The 17,419-nt window shown below is 42.8% G+C and overlaps 1 protein-coding gene across 1 annotated transcript in view; it reads left to right on the top strand.

The window, feature by feature from the left end:
• The window catches only part of vcp (valosin containing protein), a 75,535-nt gene that overhangs the window by 25,034 nt on the left and 33,082 nt on the right, over nt 1-17,419 (top strand). Inside the window, exons 8-9 of the mRNA XM_084323543.1 lie at nt 1,272-1,405; nt 1,497-1,632. Coding sequence (XP_084179669.1) covers nt 1,272-1,405; nt 1,497-1,632 — 270 coding nt within the window. The remainder of the gene's footprint in view (nt 1-1,271; nt 1,406-1,496; nt 1,633-17,419) is intronic.

Genomic DNA, 17,419 nt, shown 5'->3' on the forward strand with positions numbered 1-17,419 from the left:
GCTATGCTGCATGGTAGAATGAGTAATGAGTAATGTGCCAATCAAACTACGGCTATCAAAATGGTCATGGGGGTGGGACATATCCATTTAACAGGCTGGAGAAGGGCACCATAGAACTGGTTACATGATGAATGTTTATAGACGCGCACATGATTTCACCAGACATTATTTGACACTTTACAGTCCCATTAGTGGCTGTTTCTTCATATTTATGCATATATTGAACATTTATGAATATCTAGCTTGGGTTGGTTTTATTGCTTTAGATTAATCATAACTATGCATGTAGAATGCAGCTGCTTCTGATTATTTAAAATATTTCACATTTTCACCATCTTCTTTATTACATTTTTGTTAATTAACAAAAACAACAGATTGGTATAGAGCCAACCCTAGTTGGTATTGGAGTTTAAAGAGGGAGTCCTTAATAGGACATTACAGCTGTATGCTATTACACATTAGTGACATTACAGTATATTAATTTGTGAATCAACCTTGGGATGTCTCACTTATGTGTCAAGGATATTATTAGAAGGATGATGAGGCTCTATCTGGAGCATTGTCAGGACTATCAGACAAATCCAAACACTGAGGCTAGTTGGACAAGGCATAGTCTTTTGCTTTAAAATATTCTTGAATAATCGGATATGAAACATAAATTTAAGAGCATGGCATTACATAAATCTGTTAAACACATACAATTCCACTGCCCCGCAAAATAAAACGTACACGTTGCAGTCCTTTTTATTTTTGGCTTATGTTGAGGCTTTAGTATAATATCTGTATGGCATATATTTTGTAGGTTACATTTAAGATTAACACAGATCGAATCCAGCTGTACCTCCGGCTTGGTCAGTCGTCCCTACTAACACAATTGGCAGTGTTAGCGGGTGGGAAGCTGGTAGGGTATGTGTCCTGGTCGTTGTAAACTGCGACTTCTACTGGTAGGTCAGGTACTGTTCAGCAGGGAGGGGATCTGGGGGAAAGGGCGTGAACCTCTGCACGCGTTACGTTCCCCCAGTGAAACTCCTCACTGTCAGGTGAAAAGAAGCGGCTGGCGACTCCACATGTATCGGAGGAGGCATGTGGTAGTTCTACACCCTCCCCAGGCCAACAATGGGGCAGTGCGCAGACTGCGCACAACAACCAGGAAGGGAATTGGCATAATGACTAAATTGGGATGGGTGAAAAATACAGAAAAAAGGTTTTAAAATAAATACATTTTTAATCATAAATAAATAAAGATTAACACGTTGAACCGTCTGTCCCAGGCCCGGAGATCATGAGCAAGCTGGCCGGAGAGAGTGAGAGCAATCTGAGGAAAGCCTTCGAGGAGGCGGAGAAGAACGCTCCTGCCATCATCTTCATCGACGAGCTCGACGCCATCGCCCCCAAGAGGGAGAAGGTGAGGAGGGACTGGGGGATCCAAAACTAAAATCTAAATGGTGGGTTATTATTATTATATATATATTTTTTATAAACCTGTGTATCCGTAGACCCACGGAGAGGTGGAGAGGCGTATTGTGTCTCAGCTTCTGACTCTGATGGACGGCCTGAAGCAGAGAGCTCATGTGATCGTCATGGCTGCCACCAACAGACCCAACAGCATTGACCCGGCACTTAGGAGATTTGGTAAATATCTTCACTTATCTATACCTTTTTCTACAGTGGTCAAGAACGGTTGAACGTTAACACAAGGATGTAATCTAGTCACCTTTCTTACTTTGTGCTGCTTAGTCAGAGGCTGTGTGGTTGACACACTATTATTCAGTGTATGTCTGTGACGCTTACCTGCAGTGCGTATACATCTTTTTTCTTTTTTTAACAAGGTTTTTTTATTTGAAGATACATTTTTTACAGGCGGTCCCACATGGGTCAAAAGAAAAATAAAGTAAGGCCCCCCTCCCTCCCCTCCCCCACCCCTATACCAGACAAAATCATTCCAAAATATCTTAAAGCATTTATTCATCATTGTTTTTCCTTTTAGCTTTTAAATCACCAGACAGTAGTGACATATGCATCTCTTGTATTCTGTAGATAGAGAAAAAGAAAAGTACGAACATAAAAGAATAACAAGCTGAGAGACGAGGAAGGCCAGTCAGATCGCCTCTGTCATATTATCCGCTTCCATACCCTCAAAGAAAGTTAGGAAATGATCCCAAATATTGACAGTATACCTGATCTTCTCCAGTTTAATATGATACATGACCTCTCATCCAGTGGCCGTACACAGGTGTACCTGGGTCTTTCCATTTGAACAGTATTAGCCTTCTGGCCAAGAGTGAACAGAAGGCCAGCATTCTAGATTCCCACCATCTAAAGTGGATGTCCGTTGGGGCCACTCCGAATATTGCAATATATGGAGATGGCTCTACTACCTTTCCAAATATCTTAGAGAAGGTGTCAAAGATGGCCTGCCAATTAGGCTTGGGCGGTATGACGGTATTACGGTATACCAGGATATTTCGAAATCCCGCCGGTATGATTCTCAATACCGTGACGTCACAGACTGCTATTACACTGACACAGAGTTGATTGTAGTGCACAGCACGCGACAGCAGAGGGTTACGTGGCTATCGTTCTGTGAGCTAGCATTGGTACCTGGCTGGTGCTGGCTAACTGGCTATCGTTCTGTGAGCTGGCGTTAGTACCTGGCTGGTGCTGGCTAACTGGCTATCGTTCTGAGAGCTAACGTTAGTACTAGGCTGGTGCTCGCTAATTGGCTATCGTTCTAAGAGCTAACGTTAGTACTAGGCTGGTGCTGGCTAACTGGCTATCGTTCTGAGAGCTAACGTTGGTACCTGGCTGGTGCTGGCTAACTGGCTATCGTTCTGAGAGCTAACGTTAGTACTAGGCTGGTGCTGGCTAACTGGCTATCGTTTTGACAGCTAACGTTAGTACTAGGCTGGTGCTGGCTAACTGGCTATCGTTCTGAGAGCTAATGTTAGTACTAGGCTGGCTAACTGGCTATCGTTCTGAGAGCTAACGTTAGTACTAGACTGGTGCTGGCTAACTGGCTATCGTTCTGTGAGCTAACGTTGGTACCTGGCTGGTGCTGGCTAACTGGCTATCGTTCTGAGAGCTAACGTTTACTAGGCTGGTACTGGCTAACTGGCTATCGTTCTGAGAGCTAACGTTAGTACTAGGCTGGCTAACTGGCTATCGTTCTGAGAGCTAACGTTAGTACTAGGCTTGCTAACTGGCTATCGTGCTGAGAGCTAACGTTAGTACTAGGCTGGCTAACTGGCTATCGTTCTGAGAGCTAACGTTAGTACTAGGCTGGCTAACTGGCTATCGTTCTGAGAGCTAACATTAGTACTAGGCTGTTGCTGGCTAACTGGCTATCGTTCGGAGAGCTAACGTTGGTACCTGGCTGGCGCTGGCTAACTGGCTATCGTTCTGAGAGCTAGCGTTGGTACCTGGCTGGCGCTGGCTAACTAACGTGGCTATCGTTCTGTGATTTGTTTACTTGGTAACACGGTTTTGCTAAGGAATTTAGCAAAGGCTAGGTTGAAAGAACGGCCCTAATGTCAACGTGCTTCAATATAAGCGTTATGTATGGTGATAACGCCCCCCCCCCCCCCCCCCCGCTGATGAAAATGAAAGTCATACCATGTCAGCAAGGTATGACGGTATGAAAAAAATTATACTGCCCAAGCCTACTGCCAATAGGTATGCAACTTTGGGCACGTCCAGAACATGTGGAGCAGAGTGGCTGGAGCCTGTCTGCAGTGGTCGCATAGAGGTCTATGTCGGGATATATTTTAGAGAGCCTGTCTTTAGACTAGGGCTGCACGATTTTGGGAAATAATCGAATTGCGATTTTTCGGACCGATATTGCGATTGAGATTACATTTGCGATTATAATATATATTTTTTAAGCAGCCCCACAGAGGTTTATTGTAAAATGCGGCTTGCATCTGGCCTACGCGGTGGGTCTGTTCGGGACACCGAGCCTGAAAATGTTTCTTTTTAGACCAATGCAGTCGGTGTACAATTTTAAATTGGATAACAGCATGTTTAAGGCAGATGGAGGAAGAGAAAATTCCCTGTATTATTCTGTCCCATGTGTCTTCTGTGATTGGCTCATCTAAGTCTTAGACTTAGATCTGCCCCTAAGGAGATCTAGAGGTGTCAAGTTGCTTCTATTAAGTAGTTAGTAGATTCTGCTTATAGCTTGTTTCTGGATCAGTTTACAGTTCAAGATTGAGTCTAAGGCCTAGGTTACACAGGGCGTTTTTGTTTTTGTTTTGTTGCTAAATGAATACGTTTGCTGTCCCTGTTACACAGAAATGCTGTTTTGGCAGGAAAACGCGTTGCCCTAGCAGGAACGCTGAGAAGGTGTTTTCGTTTTGGATACTCTCCTAAACTCGCCGACAACGTGGCCGTGTAATCTGCGCGGAGCCGTTTTTGCTCAACACCCATGCGCAGTAGACTGTCAGACTGCAGTGTAACCTACAGCCCGCGCGCAGCACCATGTATATCCCTCCTGTCTGGCTGTCTGTCTCGTGCCCAGGGAGCAGCACCGAGCAGCGGCCGAGGAGCAGCCCGCGCGCAGCACCGTGTATCTCTCCTGTCTGGGCTGTCTGTCTGTCTTTCTCGAGCAGCAGCCGTTGTTGGTAGATAACCGTGATTATGTTTATTTATTTATCTATCTCTCTGTGAGCAAAACCTATTAATATTACATATGTGTTGGCGGAATCGCGTCAATGTTTGTTATGAATAAAACGCCAGAAAGTTACAAAGTAGCCTACAGTTGACAGCTGGGCTGTGTTAACATTACAATGTACAGTCGCGCGAAATAACGTTATGAATGCCCGAAATAACATAGCATTACAAAGTACAGTTAACAGCTGGGCTGTGTTAACGTTACAATGTACAGTTGCGCGAAATAACGTTATGAATGCCCGAAATAACATAACATTACAAAGTACAGTTGACAGCTGGGCTGTGTTAACGTTACAATGTACAGTCGCGCGAAATAATGTTATGAATGCCCGAAATAACATAACATTACAAAGTACAGTTGACAGCTGGGCTGTGTTAATGTTACAATGTACAGTACAGTCGCGCGAAATAACGTTATGAATGCCCGAAATAACAACGTTACAAAGTACAGTTGACAGCTGGGCTGTGTTAAAGTTACAATGTACAGTCACGCGAAATAATGTTATGAATGCCCGAAATAACATAACGTCACAAAGTACAGGTCCAGCTCTCACAGCTGAGTGTGGACGACAGCGGGGACGAGGGAGAGTAACTACCTCCCCGCGCATGCTCAGTGCTGAATTCGAGACGAGATCCGTTGTGGTCTGACCAAGCCTCGTTCTGACAAAACGAAAGCGCTCAAGGTGCAAAACGAATGTCTAACTCGGCTGTCACGTGCGTTGCGCTCTGGAAAGCGAAACTCACCTGAAAAACGAAACGAAAACAGCCTAGGTGTAACCAATGTTCCCTCTAATTATTTTTTGGTCTGAGCAAACACTCAAACCTCCTGAGCAGACATCAGCAACTACTGAGCAACATACGTCACCTGCCGATTAACCGGTTAGTTGATAAGCGGCGGTTTGTAAAAAATCTGAGAATCTTAATTTCCCTTAATGTCTAACATAAAAATATATACATTTTGCTGATACACAGAGAAATAATACAAAAAGGCATATATATTCCTTAATCAAATATTTATTTGACCATTGATTGACGATACAGAGCATAGTCCTTACTTTGGTGGCGGCGGTGTGAGTCGTGTCACTAACTTTTGTCTTTTTAGGAGGCCGACTAGTCATTATTTTATTAAGTGAATTATAATGCGACTTCAAGGGTGACCATATTGTGATTTTTTTTAAAAGAGGACACTCTGCCTTCAGCCTCAAGATACTTAATCAAAGTTTACTCAAAGATGCCTTATCATTATAATATATTTAAAGTATACCTCCTCTGTATGGATATAAAATTATTGTTTATATTATTTTATATAACAAAATAATATCTCTCTATAACCAAAGTTACTCAACATGCTGTATTATGCCTAAAGTAAGTAATCTATCTGACAAATCTCAAGAAAATAACTAAATCAACCTATGACAAAATAATATATATTTTCAAGTCTTACTGGACAAAATAAATAACAAGAAAAATATGATGTAATGTTCTAAATAATACATCTTCTGTATTAGAAAATCCAGCTTTAAAAAATATATCTTTATCTTTTCAATGTAATGTAAATTATAAAACAGTAACCTCACAAAGATACTAATTTAAAAGTGCACTATGCAGTTTCAGATTTGTTGCAATTAGTGTACTAAACTAATTTATTACACACATAATCCTTATGATTGTATCATAAGCATCTTATCAAACCAAAACATCATTTTGAGGCATCAAAATAGTTTTCAATTATTTTCTTTCTCTCTCTGTATAGCTGCATTCTTCAATCAATTTGGTCAACTCTTGCCTCGCACTGCTTTGTTTGTAATGTTTTGCTGTGTCCATGTGAGCTTTGAGATCGCCAGCACCTTTATTAGACACATAAACATATGGTCAAGCTTTGCACGCGTTGCACTCCGCTTCCAATTAGTCTCGACCGGCATGATAAATTGGACATTTTCTCTGCAGTTCATATGTAATGTACATTTTCGCGTTTGCATTGTGAGGAGCCAGCAATGCTGGTCGGATCTGTCCACTTCCTCATCTGTTGTGTGTGTCTGTGTGAGTGTGCAGTAGCGCTGCCCACAAAGCACTGAAAGCGGGGCTTCTCTTGGTAACGTCACACGCAACAGGTTACCGTTAGGGATGTCCCGATCAAATTTTTTTGCTCCCGATCATGTGATTTTGAGTATCTACCGATACCGATCTTTCCCGATCAGATCAAAAAAATTAAATAAAAATAATATATATATATATATATATATATATATATATATATATATATTTCTTTCTTTTTTATCCCAATTTCTCACATTACATTCACCCTGAATGTTAATGTTATCCAGGTGAAAAGTTAACTTCATTCAAGCGAGGCATTGCAATCCTTGACATAAATCATTTGATGTATAATTAAATCAAAGGAAATGCGTTTGGGTCTGAGAGTGTGGCTGGTCTGCCGTTCTGCAGCTGGATACTATTGGTTTGTTTTGGCAATTCTTCTGCTCTGTGTGACAATAAATAAATGAATGATGATATGCAATTTAAAACCAAAACTAAGGCCTCAGTATGAGTTTAAGACGTGAACATGGTCATGTTTGTTGAATTAAAAAAAAAATAGTTAAAAAAAAATAGTTAAAAAAAAAAATTGTTATTATTTTTGTGCAACCGATTTCAGATGTGCGCGGGAGCGTTTTGCCATGTGCGCGCACGGGCGCACCTTAGGGGGAACATTGGGTGTAACTCCAGCCTAAGAAAGATGCGACGGCTGCCTCCTCGAGTACCGGAGGGGACACGTGATGCAAGGCTTTGTCCACATTGCAGCCGGCTTGTGGGAGGCATGGCCAACAGCGTTCGAGACAGGGGAGGGTAGAATTGGACAATACGAAATTGGGGAAGGGAGAAAAATAGAAAATGGGGAGAAAAAGTAGATAAAAAAAAAGATTGAGTCTAAGAGAGAGACATGAGGACACGATGGGTAGCAGTCCGAGTTTGAAGTTACAAATCTCCGGAGCTGCAAATATCTATAGAAGTGACCTAGGAATTTTCCAACCCAACTGTCAAAGGCCTTGAAGGGGATTGAGGGGATAAACATGTGGTTTCTTGTGATTGGTGCAGCCAGCGATAGTTCCTTAACACTTTGACTGCCATGAAACGTGTTTTGACGTCATTGCTGGCCATGCTCAAGTTGCCGGGGGACGCTGTACAGCGTCCTTATATCAATATTTCAAAAATCTGCGATCGGATTCATATGTCCCCTCCGCTGGCCTGAGATCCACCAGCAGGACCCACTGAGCTCTCTGGCGGTTCAGGAGCGCCATCTGGTGGCCGATCGGCGCAATCGCTTTAACAGGAAGTGGCATAGAGGTTGTGCTACGTCCGTAGTACTTCCGGGTGCTCGCTATAGGTCCCGCGACTAGGGATGCCCCCCGGACCCCGGTTTTGAACGGGAACCGGTACTATATTAGAAAATACCGGAGTATTTATAAGCTCCGACGTCCTCGGTACTGCTATCGATACTCTAGAGAAATTATTATTATTATTATTATTATTATTATTTAAAAGTTGCGAACGATCCTCTCTCTGTCTCTGCACGAGAAGCGAGCCGCAGCAAGCCATTACACACACTTGTCGCGAGCCGCTCACACTCACACATACACGGGTAGGGACTGGAGGTGCATGTCCGTGGCTAGCTACGTTAGCTACGGAGCTAATAGTCAGTTTCAGTGTTGCTGGATGGTACACTCTAACGTTAACGTTATGCCGAGTTCATACTACACTACACGTATGAACTCGACATAGCGTTAACGTTACTCCGTTTCCATGAAGTGTTTAATTAGCAGCAATATGTTCTGTTGTTGAACATTTAACGTTAACGTGGCTAGCTACGTTAGCTACGGAGCTAATAGAGTGTAACATCCAGCAACACTGAAACTGACTAACGTTAACGTTATGCCGACTCGCCGAGTTCATACTACACTACACGTATGAACTCGACATAGCGTTAACGTTACTCCGTTTCCATGAAGTGTTTAATTAGCAACAATCTGTTCCGTTGTTGAAAATGTAACGTTAAGGTAGGTATCCGATGCACTTCCGGCGTGGACAGGAAAACGTCGTGAAATCGTTGTAGTCATTTTGTAGTCTTATTAACTAAAAGATTTTAACAAAATAAAAAGCAGCAGCACTATTGCATAACTGAGTCATGTTTGCTATGTATTTCTTTCTTTAGGGGAGTAGGACATTTGTTTCACAGTTTTAGCATGATGTTTTATAGATGGCCAGGTTAAACACAGGTTTTTGTTTTTTAAGAGGGGGCCGGGGGTTTGATTTGATTGAAGTTTATTTCAAATATGCAACACAACAAACAAATATCAAGTACAGATATAGCCTTAAGCCGTTCAAATAATAATTTATAATTTTTTTTAAAATTTAAATATATTTAAATAATAATCTAAAAGAACCGATAAGAGTATCGATAAAGTACCGAACCGTTAAGCAGTATCGATAAGAGTAGTAGTATCGATAAAATCCTAACGATACCCATCCCTACCCGCGACTCTGGCTCGTCACGCTACACAGTGATCGATTGCCAATAACTCGATAAACAACATGATTTGGACGTATATACCATTATACAAGCTGGAGATGGACCGGGTACATTTACATCCCATAATGATAAGATTTCAACTCTACGATGATCGTTCAACGGCGCGCGGAGACTGGGGTGAGTTTCAGCGTGTAACGTTACCGTCTTCGATACTACACTTCGATCAACATTTGACCCACATTAGATGATTGGTATAACGCTGCCCACGGAATTATAAACGGCCCCTAGCCCATCCGGTCAACATCAGATGACGTGTAGTAACTTCTAGAAGTACGTCTAGTTGTAATTTTTTATATCGCGCTGATTGCCATAAAACTGTATTGCATCATCAATATAATGTATTTGGGGCTATAGATCACGTTCTGGAGAAAGCTGCAGAAGGAGATGAAAACATACTTATACATTAGACCATACTTTACTATGAATATGTGAATGAAAAAGTTTAACGTTGCTACACAATGAACAATACATATAGGACTTTGAATGGGCCTTAATAATGGCAATGTAGCAATAGAATTTAAAAAGTTATAGCCCTGCAAAGAAGGGGACTTTCTCCATAGACAAATAGCGCTGGCAATCTATGGTATATCATGAATTTAACCTTAGGCAACCAAAGTGTTAACACTATCAATGCCGGCCTTGTTTACCTTTTTACCCTGTTGAATGCCATCATCCACTTCAATGTTAGCGTTAAAAACGCATAATCTATGTTTTAAATTATGGCTATGTGTCTAATCTGCCCGTCGCTTATCAATTACTTGTTTGCAGTCAACATTGTCGAAACGGATTGTTTTTTAATCGGTTCATATCCTTTTTATAGCATTTCGAAAAGCTATCGTTCTCTCGAAAAACTTCTGAAAATTGAAAGATTCCCCCATAAACTGCATTTATTGGAATATTCTCGAATACACTAGACACGTTGTCATTTGTCGGCCTATTTATGAATCGTTTTCAAATAAACGCTAGATTATCGATAGTATATGTGTACTTATGCACGCTATAGAGGCGGGCTTAAAAATCTATTATCCATTTCCTCAAGATCACACACACACGCATACGGGACACGCTGTTATCTCAGTGAATACAGCTCCGATTACCCCAAGACTGTTAACATAGACTCCTTACCTTAGATCAGATGTTCTCCAAAAAGATTATTCCAATTCCTGATCGCCATTCCAAATATCGATCGTGTTTATTGATTGATTATTGGCTGCTGTAAATATATATTCCAGGCTGCTTTCCGTCTCGCGATCAGATCCCTCATCATCAGACGGCTCGCCAGCATAATGGAGCCAGTTGGCTCCACCTCTACAGATCCCACAGGGATAGACGATAGCGGGCGGTTTTTTCCCATCGGAGCTCCTGGAGGGGCTGCTGTACCAACTGGAAACTCGGTTGATGAAATATGAATTCAGAGGCGGCTACGTGGTGTAGTGGGCAAGGCGCTCACCACGAATACTGGAGACGCTGGATTCGCCTGTTCGGGTGGGGATCGGGCGTGGGGATCGGGGAAACTGATGGGTGGGGATCGGGCGTTGTGGACAGCGACTCCTACAGGTCGGTTGGTGCGCCTGCGCAGTAGAATCAGGAAGCGATGGGGGCGGCGCCCATCCAAAGCGCAGACCCCTGACGCTGAAAGATCGCGCCGCGCAGGTGATAAGATGCGACTGCTCTTACCTCGAGTATCGGAGGGGACTCGTGCTATGTATGACTTATGGCGCTTTTCCACTGCATAGTACCTACTCGACTCTACTCTACTCTACTCTACTCGCTTTAGGTACCTGGTACCATGTTGCTTTTCCACTGCAGGTACTAAAATAAAGTACTCGGTTTGTCTCCGTGTGGGGAGGCGGGGCTGCTGGTGATCAGCATGAGAGCTCACCGAGTGAATCCACAGTCACTTGATCCTCAATAGGAAACCAACCTAGATTTACCCTGAAGGACTGGTTCTGGCCGAACTGTTCGTTATACAAGTATCACAGAGACATTTCAAATGTACTCACAGTTGCACGAGGGTTTCGGACAGAGATACGGGATGGTTTGAAAGCTCGCGTTGCTAATAAACATTTTAAATATTTTTTATAAACTGCTCAAAACGGCATTATTTCCGGCGTTGGGTGCATGATGCGCATGCGCTGTGATCACACCAGGCAGCCAACGCCGGAAATAATGCAGTGTTGAGCAGTTTATAAAAAATATTTGGTAATGGAAAACCGAAAATACCGAGTAGAGTAGAGTAGGTACCATGCAGTGGAAAAGCGCCATTAGTCCACATTGCAGCCGGCTCATGGGAGGCAAGAAACAGCGTTCGAGACAGGGGAGGGTTGAATTGGATGATATGAAATTGGATCGCTAATAAAATTTTTTTTAAAAAATCGCGTCGTCGGCACTCAACGGGGGGGCATGATAAGACGACAATTCTCGTCGTCGGCATTCAAAGTGTTAAGGGAGAAGGATCTTCTAAATTGGTTCCACACTTTTATCGAGTGAATGACAACTGGGTTACAGGTAAATCTAGACATGGGCTGTGTGAACGGGAGTTTAGCGCATAGCAAGGCAGATAGGGAGGTGGATTTAATCGACGCTCTCTCCACTACTGTCCACCAGGGAGCTGTGTCCTCTCTCTTTACCCAATATAATAATGATCTTATATTTGCTGCCCAGTAGTAGTAAATAAAGTTGGGAAGCGCCATCCCACCCATTGCGCGGGGTCTCTGCATCATAGTTCTTTTTATCAGGGGCGGATTTTTGTTCCAGATAAATGAAGATATCTGGTTGTTTATAGGGATGCCCCGATCACGTTTTTTGCCACCGATAACCGATTGTCGTGAGCCATATCGGCCGATACCGATCCGATACCGATCGTTTTTGATTAAAAGAAATACAATTTTATTTTATATAATTTTTTTTATTTTTTTTTATAAAATATATATATTATATAATTAGACTTGTACTTGTATTATCTGCGAGACATCGCCACCACGCAACAAGCTCCACTGTCTGTGTGTACTCTAGTAGCCTCCAGCTACGGCCAGGATTCTCCGGAGCTGCAGCTGGACCTATACTCGAGTAGGCTCGAGTTACGGCCAGGATTCTCCGGCGCTGCACCTGGACCCTATTGGTATAACGTTACTTAACTGTGCTCAGCAAGCCCTCAGCTCGAATACGCATCGAATCATTGTTATAAGACAGGGGTGGGCAACTTTGTATATGGTGAGGGCCACAAAATGTCCACAATCAATCTGGGGGGCCGCATTGTTTATCGGCAGTCCCGCCAGTAGTACCCCATCACTCAAATAGCCCTAATAGTCACAAGGTATATAAACAATTATAATTTGTTGTAACTTTGTTTTTATTCCATTTCAAATGCATTTAGTAATGCAATTTCAACTTTATGAATTTATAAACGGCTGAATTTAAAAGTATTGCTGTGTAACCCCAAATATATACAAAAATGATCAATTATAATTAAGGCTTCTAATAAAATAAATGTATGAACTTAAAGCCCACTGCTCAACAAACACAAAGCAGCATTCCTGCTGCATTTCACTACAACAGTAAATCAAAAGTGCAATAATAAATGATTTTGTTAAATGTATAAACTTTTATCCTGCTACTAAACAAAACATAACACTGAAATGCATGTTATGGATATGAAGCACTCAGGAATGTTTTGTTTAGTAGCAGGATAAAAGTGTATACATTTAACAGAATCATTTATTATTGCACTTTTGATTTACTGTTGTAGTGAAATGCAGCAGGAATGCTGCTTTGTGTTTGTGTTATTAGTGTTATCTGAACACTACAAAAGTAAACAAGTAAAGTGCAAGTAAAGTAAAGTGCAATACTACATGCCTCCCATTGACCCTTTATCAAACTGGCATGACATTCACCCTAGCCCCACAGTGGGTCAATAATGGTTATAATAATAATAATAATAACAATAATAATAATAATAATAATAATAATAATAATAATAATGGTCCCCTCTCTACACCTCTCCATCATCTCCCCCCCCCCCCCCCTCTCTACACCTCTTCATCATCTCTTCCCCCTTCTCTACACCTCTTCATCATCTCCTTCCCCTCCCCCTCTACACCTCTTCATCATCTCCTCCCCCCCTGTCTTTAATGAGACACTTGTGGTCTCTCTTGTTGGCGCACAATAGCAGGAATGTCAACTTCAATGTTTGTGCATGCAATCTGCATCAGATGAAATAATGTTTCATCCGACAGCCTGTTTCTCTCCTTTGACTTGATGTGCTTCATGTTTGAGAAATTGCTCTCACATATGTATGTGCTCCCAAACATACTGGCCATAGAGAGGGCAAAGTCCCTGAGGAGTGGGAAGCGGGGCTCAGGTAGCAGTTTCCAAAACGAAATTCCCCTCTCATTTCTCTTTGCTTGAAAAAAAGGATCTGACTGTAGCTCGCACAGTTCAAGCTGCAACGGTGGGGGCTGCTCTGACACCGTAGCGGTGAGGGGGCCGGCAAACAGCGCTATCCGTGACTGCATGCCGTTGAAATCTTCAAACCGATCATTGAATTGCATTTGCAGTGTTTCAATGTCGCTCCTGTACTTTCCGACGGCTCAGCCATCGGATTTCTGTGTGTAGCTGCAAGTCGCCATAATCAGTGTCCATCTCTTCCAAAAAGGAGACAAACTTTCTATGGTTTAGTGACCTGTTGCCTCCACGAATTAGATTGGTAACCTTGGTAACCAAATCCATAACATGGCTGTAGTAGTCAAGCTTCTTGGCACAGAGAGCCTCCTATATCAGATAAAAAAAAAGAAAAACGATTTAACGACTCGCATATAATTTGACTACACTCGACTCGCATTGGTCATTATTAGTGACCCACAATAGATGGAAATTATGTTAGCGAACTTACCTGATGTATAATGCAGTGCAGCATTGGACACTCAACGCCACTCTGCCTTAGAAGCCCGGCGAATCCTGTGCGTTTTCCTTTCATTGCCGGTGCTCCATCAGTAACAACAGCCGACAGTTTATCAAAACCCCCATATTGCTGCACGGCACTTTCAACAGCGTTTCATATGTCCACACTAGGGCTGACCCCTATTAGTCAAATAGTCGACTAATCGATCGAAAGGAGCCATAGTCGACTGCCAACTCTTCTTAGTCGAATACAATACAAAAAAATAATTTTTTTTTTTTTTTTTTTTTTTTTTTATATTGGCCTGGGGCCGCATGGAACGTCGGTGAGGGCCGCATGCGGCCCGCGGGCCGCCAGTTGCCCCTCCCTGTTATAAGACATTGATATCAGGAGCTATCTGTAGCTACTGCTAGCCGGATATATAACGTTAATACAACGCCTCAGTGAATTATTTAGTTCAATGGGACATTTCGTTTTGAACAGTGAACTAACTTGCGCTAACGCGAGCTAACAGGTATCATACACGTCTCTAATAGACTTGCAGGAGCGTTTGTTGATGTCAGGAGCTATCGGTAGCTGGCCGGCTAGATACCGTTCGGTTAGACCAGTGGTTCCCAAAGTCGGGGTTGCGACCCAAAGGTGGGCCGCGAGCAGCCACGGGTGGGCCGCGAGATGATTAAAAAAAAAATATATATATATATATTTTTAATTTTTTAATTTTAATTTTTTTTTGTCAGGCCACTGAACTTAGAAGCAGGCCAGGACAGTGTTTCTAGTTGTATTCTAAAATTCTATTGTATTCTAAAATGTGACTATATGGTTTTATATTAACTTAATAAATAAACAAAAACGAAAAATCTACTTATTTCAACGAACATTTCAAACTAAATAACAGATTATGCACATAAAACGCTGAAAACAACCGAAGCAACAATAGTATTTTAATGAGGCTATTATTATTAGCATTATTATTTTGCAACAAGTTAGCCCTCTCATAAATAGCACATATAAATGAATAACTAACTTGAACTAACTTAATAGGATTGAAGTGATATTTGGCTTAAAAAATCGGTCGCCTGGCAAAAAAAAAAAAAAAAAAAAGCCAGACGATGTGCATTGGGCCGCGGCTCTCTGACGCCTTATTTTCTGGGCCCTGGCCTGAAAAGTTTGGGAACCCCTGGGTTAGACAATGCCTCATCATGTATTAAACTAAAAGTGAATAGTTGACTGGGTCATTTTGTAACGGTAGCTAAGCTAACGTTAGCTCAGGGAGACGCCGTCCTCCCGTGTCCCGTCTCACTAGACTAGACCCGTGTTTACATGCGCGCGGGAGGGGCTGGAGGGATGAGCAGACACCGCACAGCTCCCGGTGTCTGAGACAGAACTCAGCGACAGCCAGTGAGATCGTTTTGACGATCTGCGAAAATAAAGCATTATCACCGATCACCGATCGCATATTTATACTGATTATCGGCCGATAACGATCGGTGGCCGATCGATCGGGGCATCCCTAGTTGTTTATCTTGGAGAAGAATGTTTTAGTCAGGAAGACTGGGAGGCTCTGAAATACATATTAAAATGTTGGCAATACGTTCATCTTTATTCTATTGATTCTTCCACCCAAGGAGAGTGACGGGGGGTCCCAACCAGGGGAGGAAACAAACTTTTTGGCTTACCAGCCAACTGGCGAGTAGCTGATTTTTTTTACCAGCCAAACAGATTTTTTACCAGCCAAAAAATATTCGCTAATTGTGATAATTACTTCTTTGTATGTCTTCGTCTAAATTGATTTTCAATCATAGTAATAATCACACCGTGTCTCTACTCTTTAAAATATTTATTAGCATAAAACATTAATAACAGTGTCTCTACTCTTCACAATATTAGCATAAAACATATTAACATGGGGACTTCCGGTATGAGAGCAGACGGGTAGCACACATGCGGTAGAGCTCCTGGTCAAATGAGCGAAAAACGGATAAATAAAGACCCGAAAAGTGATTAAAAATAAAAGATGCACACGAGAAGTAAGGAGGAGATAACGATTGTGAAGGAAAGAGAAATGGAGGACTCACGAGAAGAGGAGAATTTGAAGGAACAGAGCTCCCGAAACGAGGCCGAGAAGGGACAGGTGGAGGAAGGGGGAGGTCCCGCTGAGACAGACACGGGAATGCCAGGATGGGCCGTGGTCATGCAGGCCAGAATATTGGCGACCATAAAAATGAACACAGACACGATGCAGGCGATCATACAAATGAACACGGACACGATAAGGAACGATATTGGGAAGCTACGGGAGGAATTGAGGAAGGAACAGGAGGACTTCAGAGACGAAATAAATACAGAACTCAAAATGGTTGATGAGAAGATGGCGGAGCAGGATAGAAACGTAACAGAGCTACAAACAAGAATGGCGCAAGCAGAAGAATGGAACACAGAGATACACGAGGTATTAACAAAAGCGATTCAACAACAAGAAAAGATGGAGACAAATATGTCGGACATGGAGGGGAGGTCACGGAGAAATAACATCAGAATATGGGGATTGAAAGAAGGAGTCGAAGGGGAATCGGTGACCCTATATGTGGAAAAGCTTATCAAAGAACAACTGAAGGAGACGGGACTGGAAAAAATGGAGATACAGAGGGCCCACAGAGCGCTGGCACCGAGACCACAACCGGATAGACCCCCGAGGGCGGTGATTATTAACTTTCTGAGATTCGAGGTTAAGGAATTGGTACTCAGAACCGCGTCGACCAAGAAGATAGAAATCGAGGGGAAAAGACTGTCGTTTGATCACGACTACTCGACAGCGGTGGCAATAACACGCAGGTCTTACGCGGGACTGAAGAGAATTCTGAAAGAAAACGGAATGAAATTCCAATCACCCATGACCTCGCTAAGGATCCACTGGAAGGAAGGGACGGTGATATACGCGACGGCGCGGGAGGCGGCGGGGGAGATGAGGCGACGGGGGATGCAGACGGCGGAGGACGGAGACGGAAGGAGACAGGAGGACCAGACGCTGAGCCTGCAGCAGAGATTGGAGAAAGCACGCGGGTGGACCAGAGTAGGAGACCGGAGCCCGAGAGAGGAGAGAGAAGAGGACCGAGGTGAGACGTGACTGACCGAAGGCGGAGACAGACGAGGAGGCCAGAGACGGAGAGGAGAGGAGGCGGGAGGAGACGAACGGATGAGTACACGCACAAGAGATTGAAAAAACTACCCAAATAGAGACAAAATATAGAAACTGAAATAACATATACATA

The sequence above is a fragment of the Notolepis coatsorum genome, assembly GCF_963971535.1.
Source record: "Notolepis coatsorum genome assembly, chromosome: 10".
NCBI lineage: Eukaryota > Metazoa > Chordata > Actinopteri > Aulopiformes > Paralepididae > Notolepis > Notolepis coatsorum.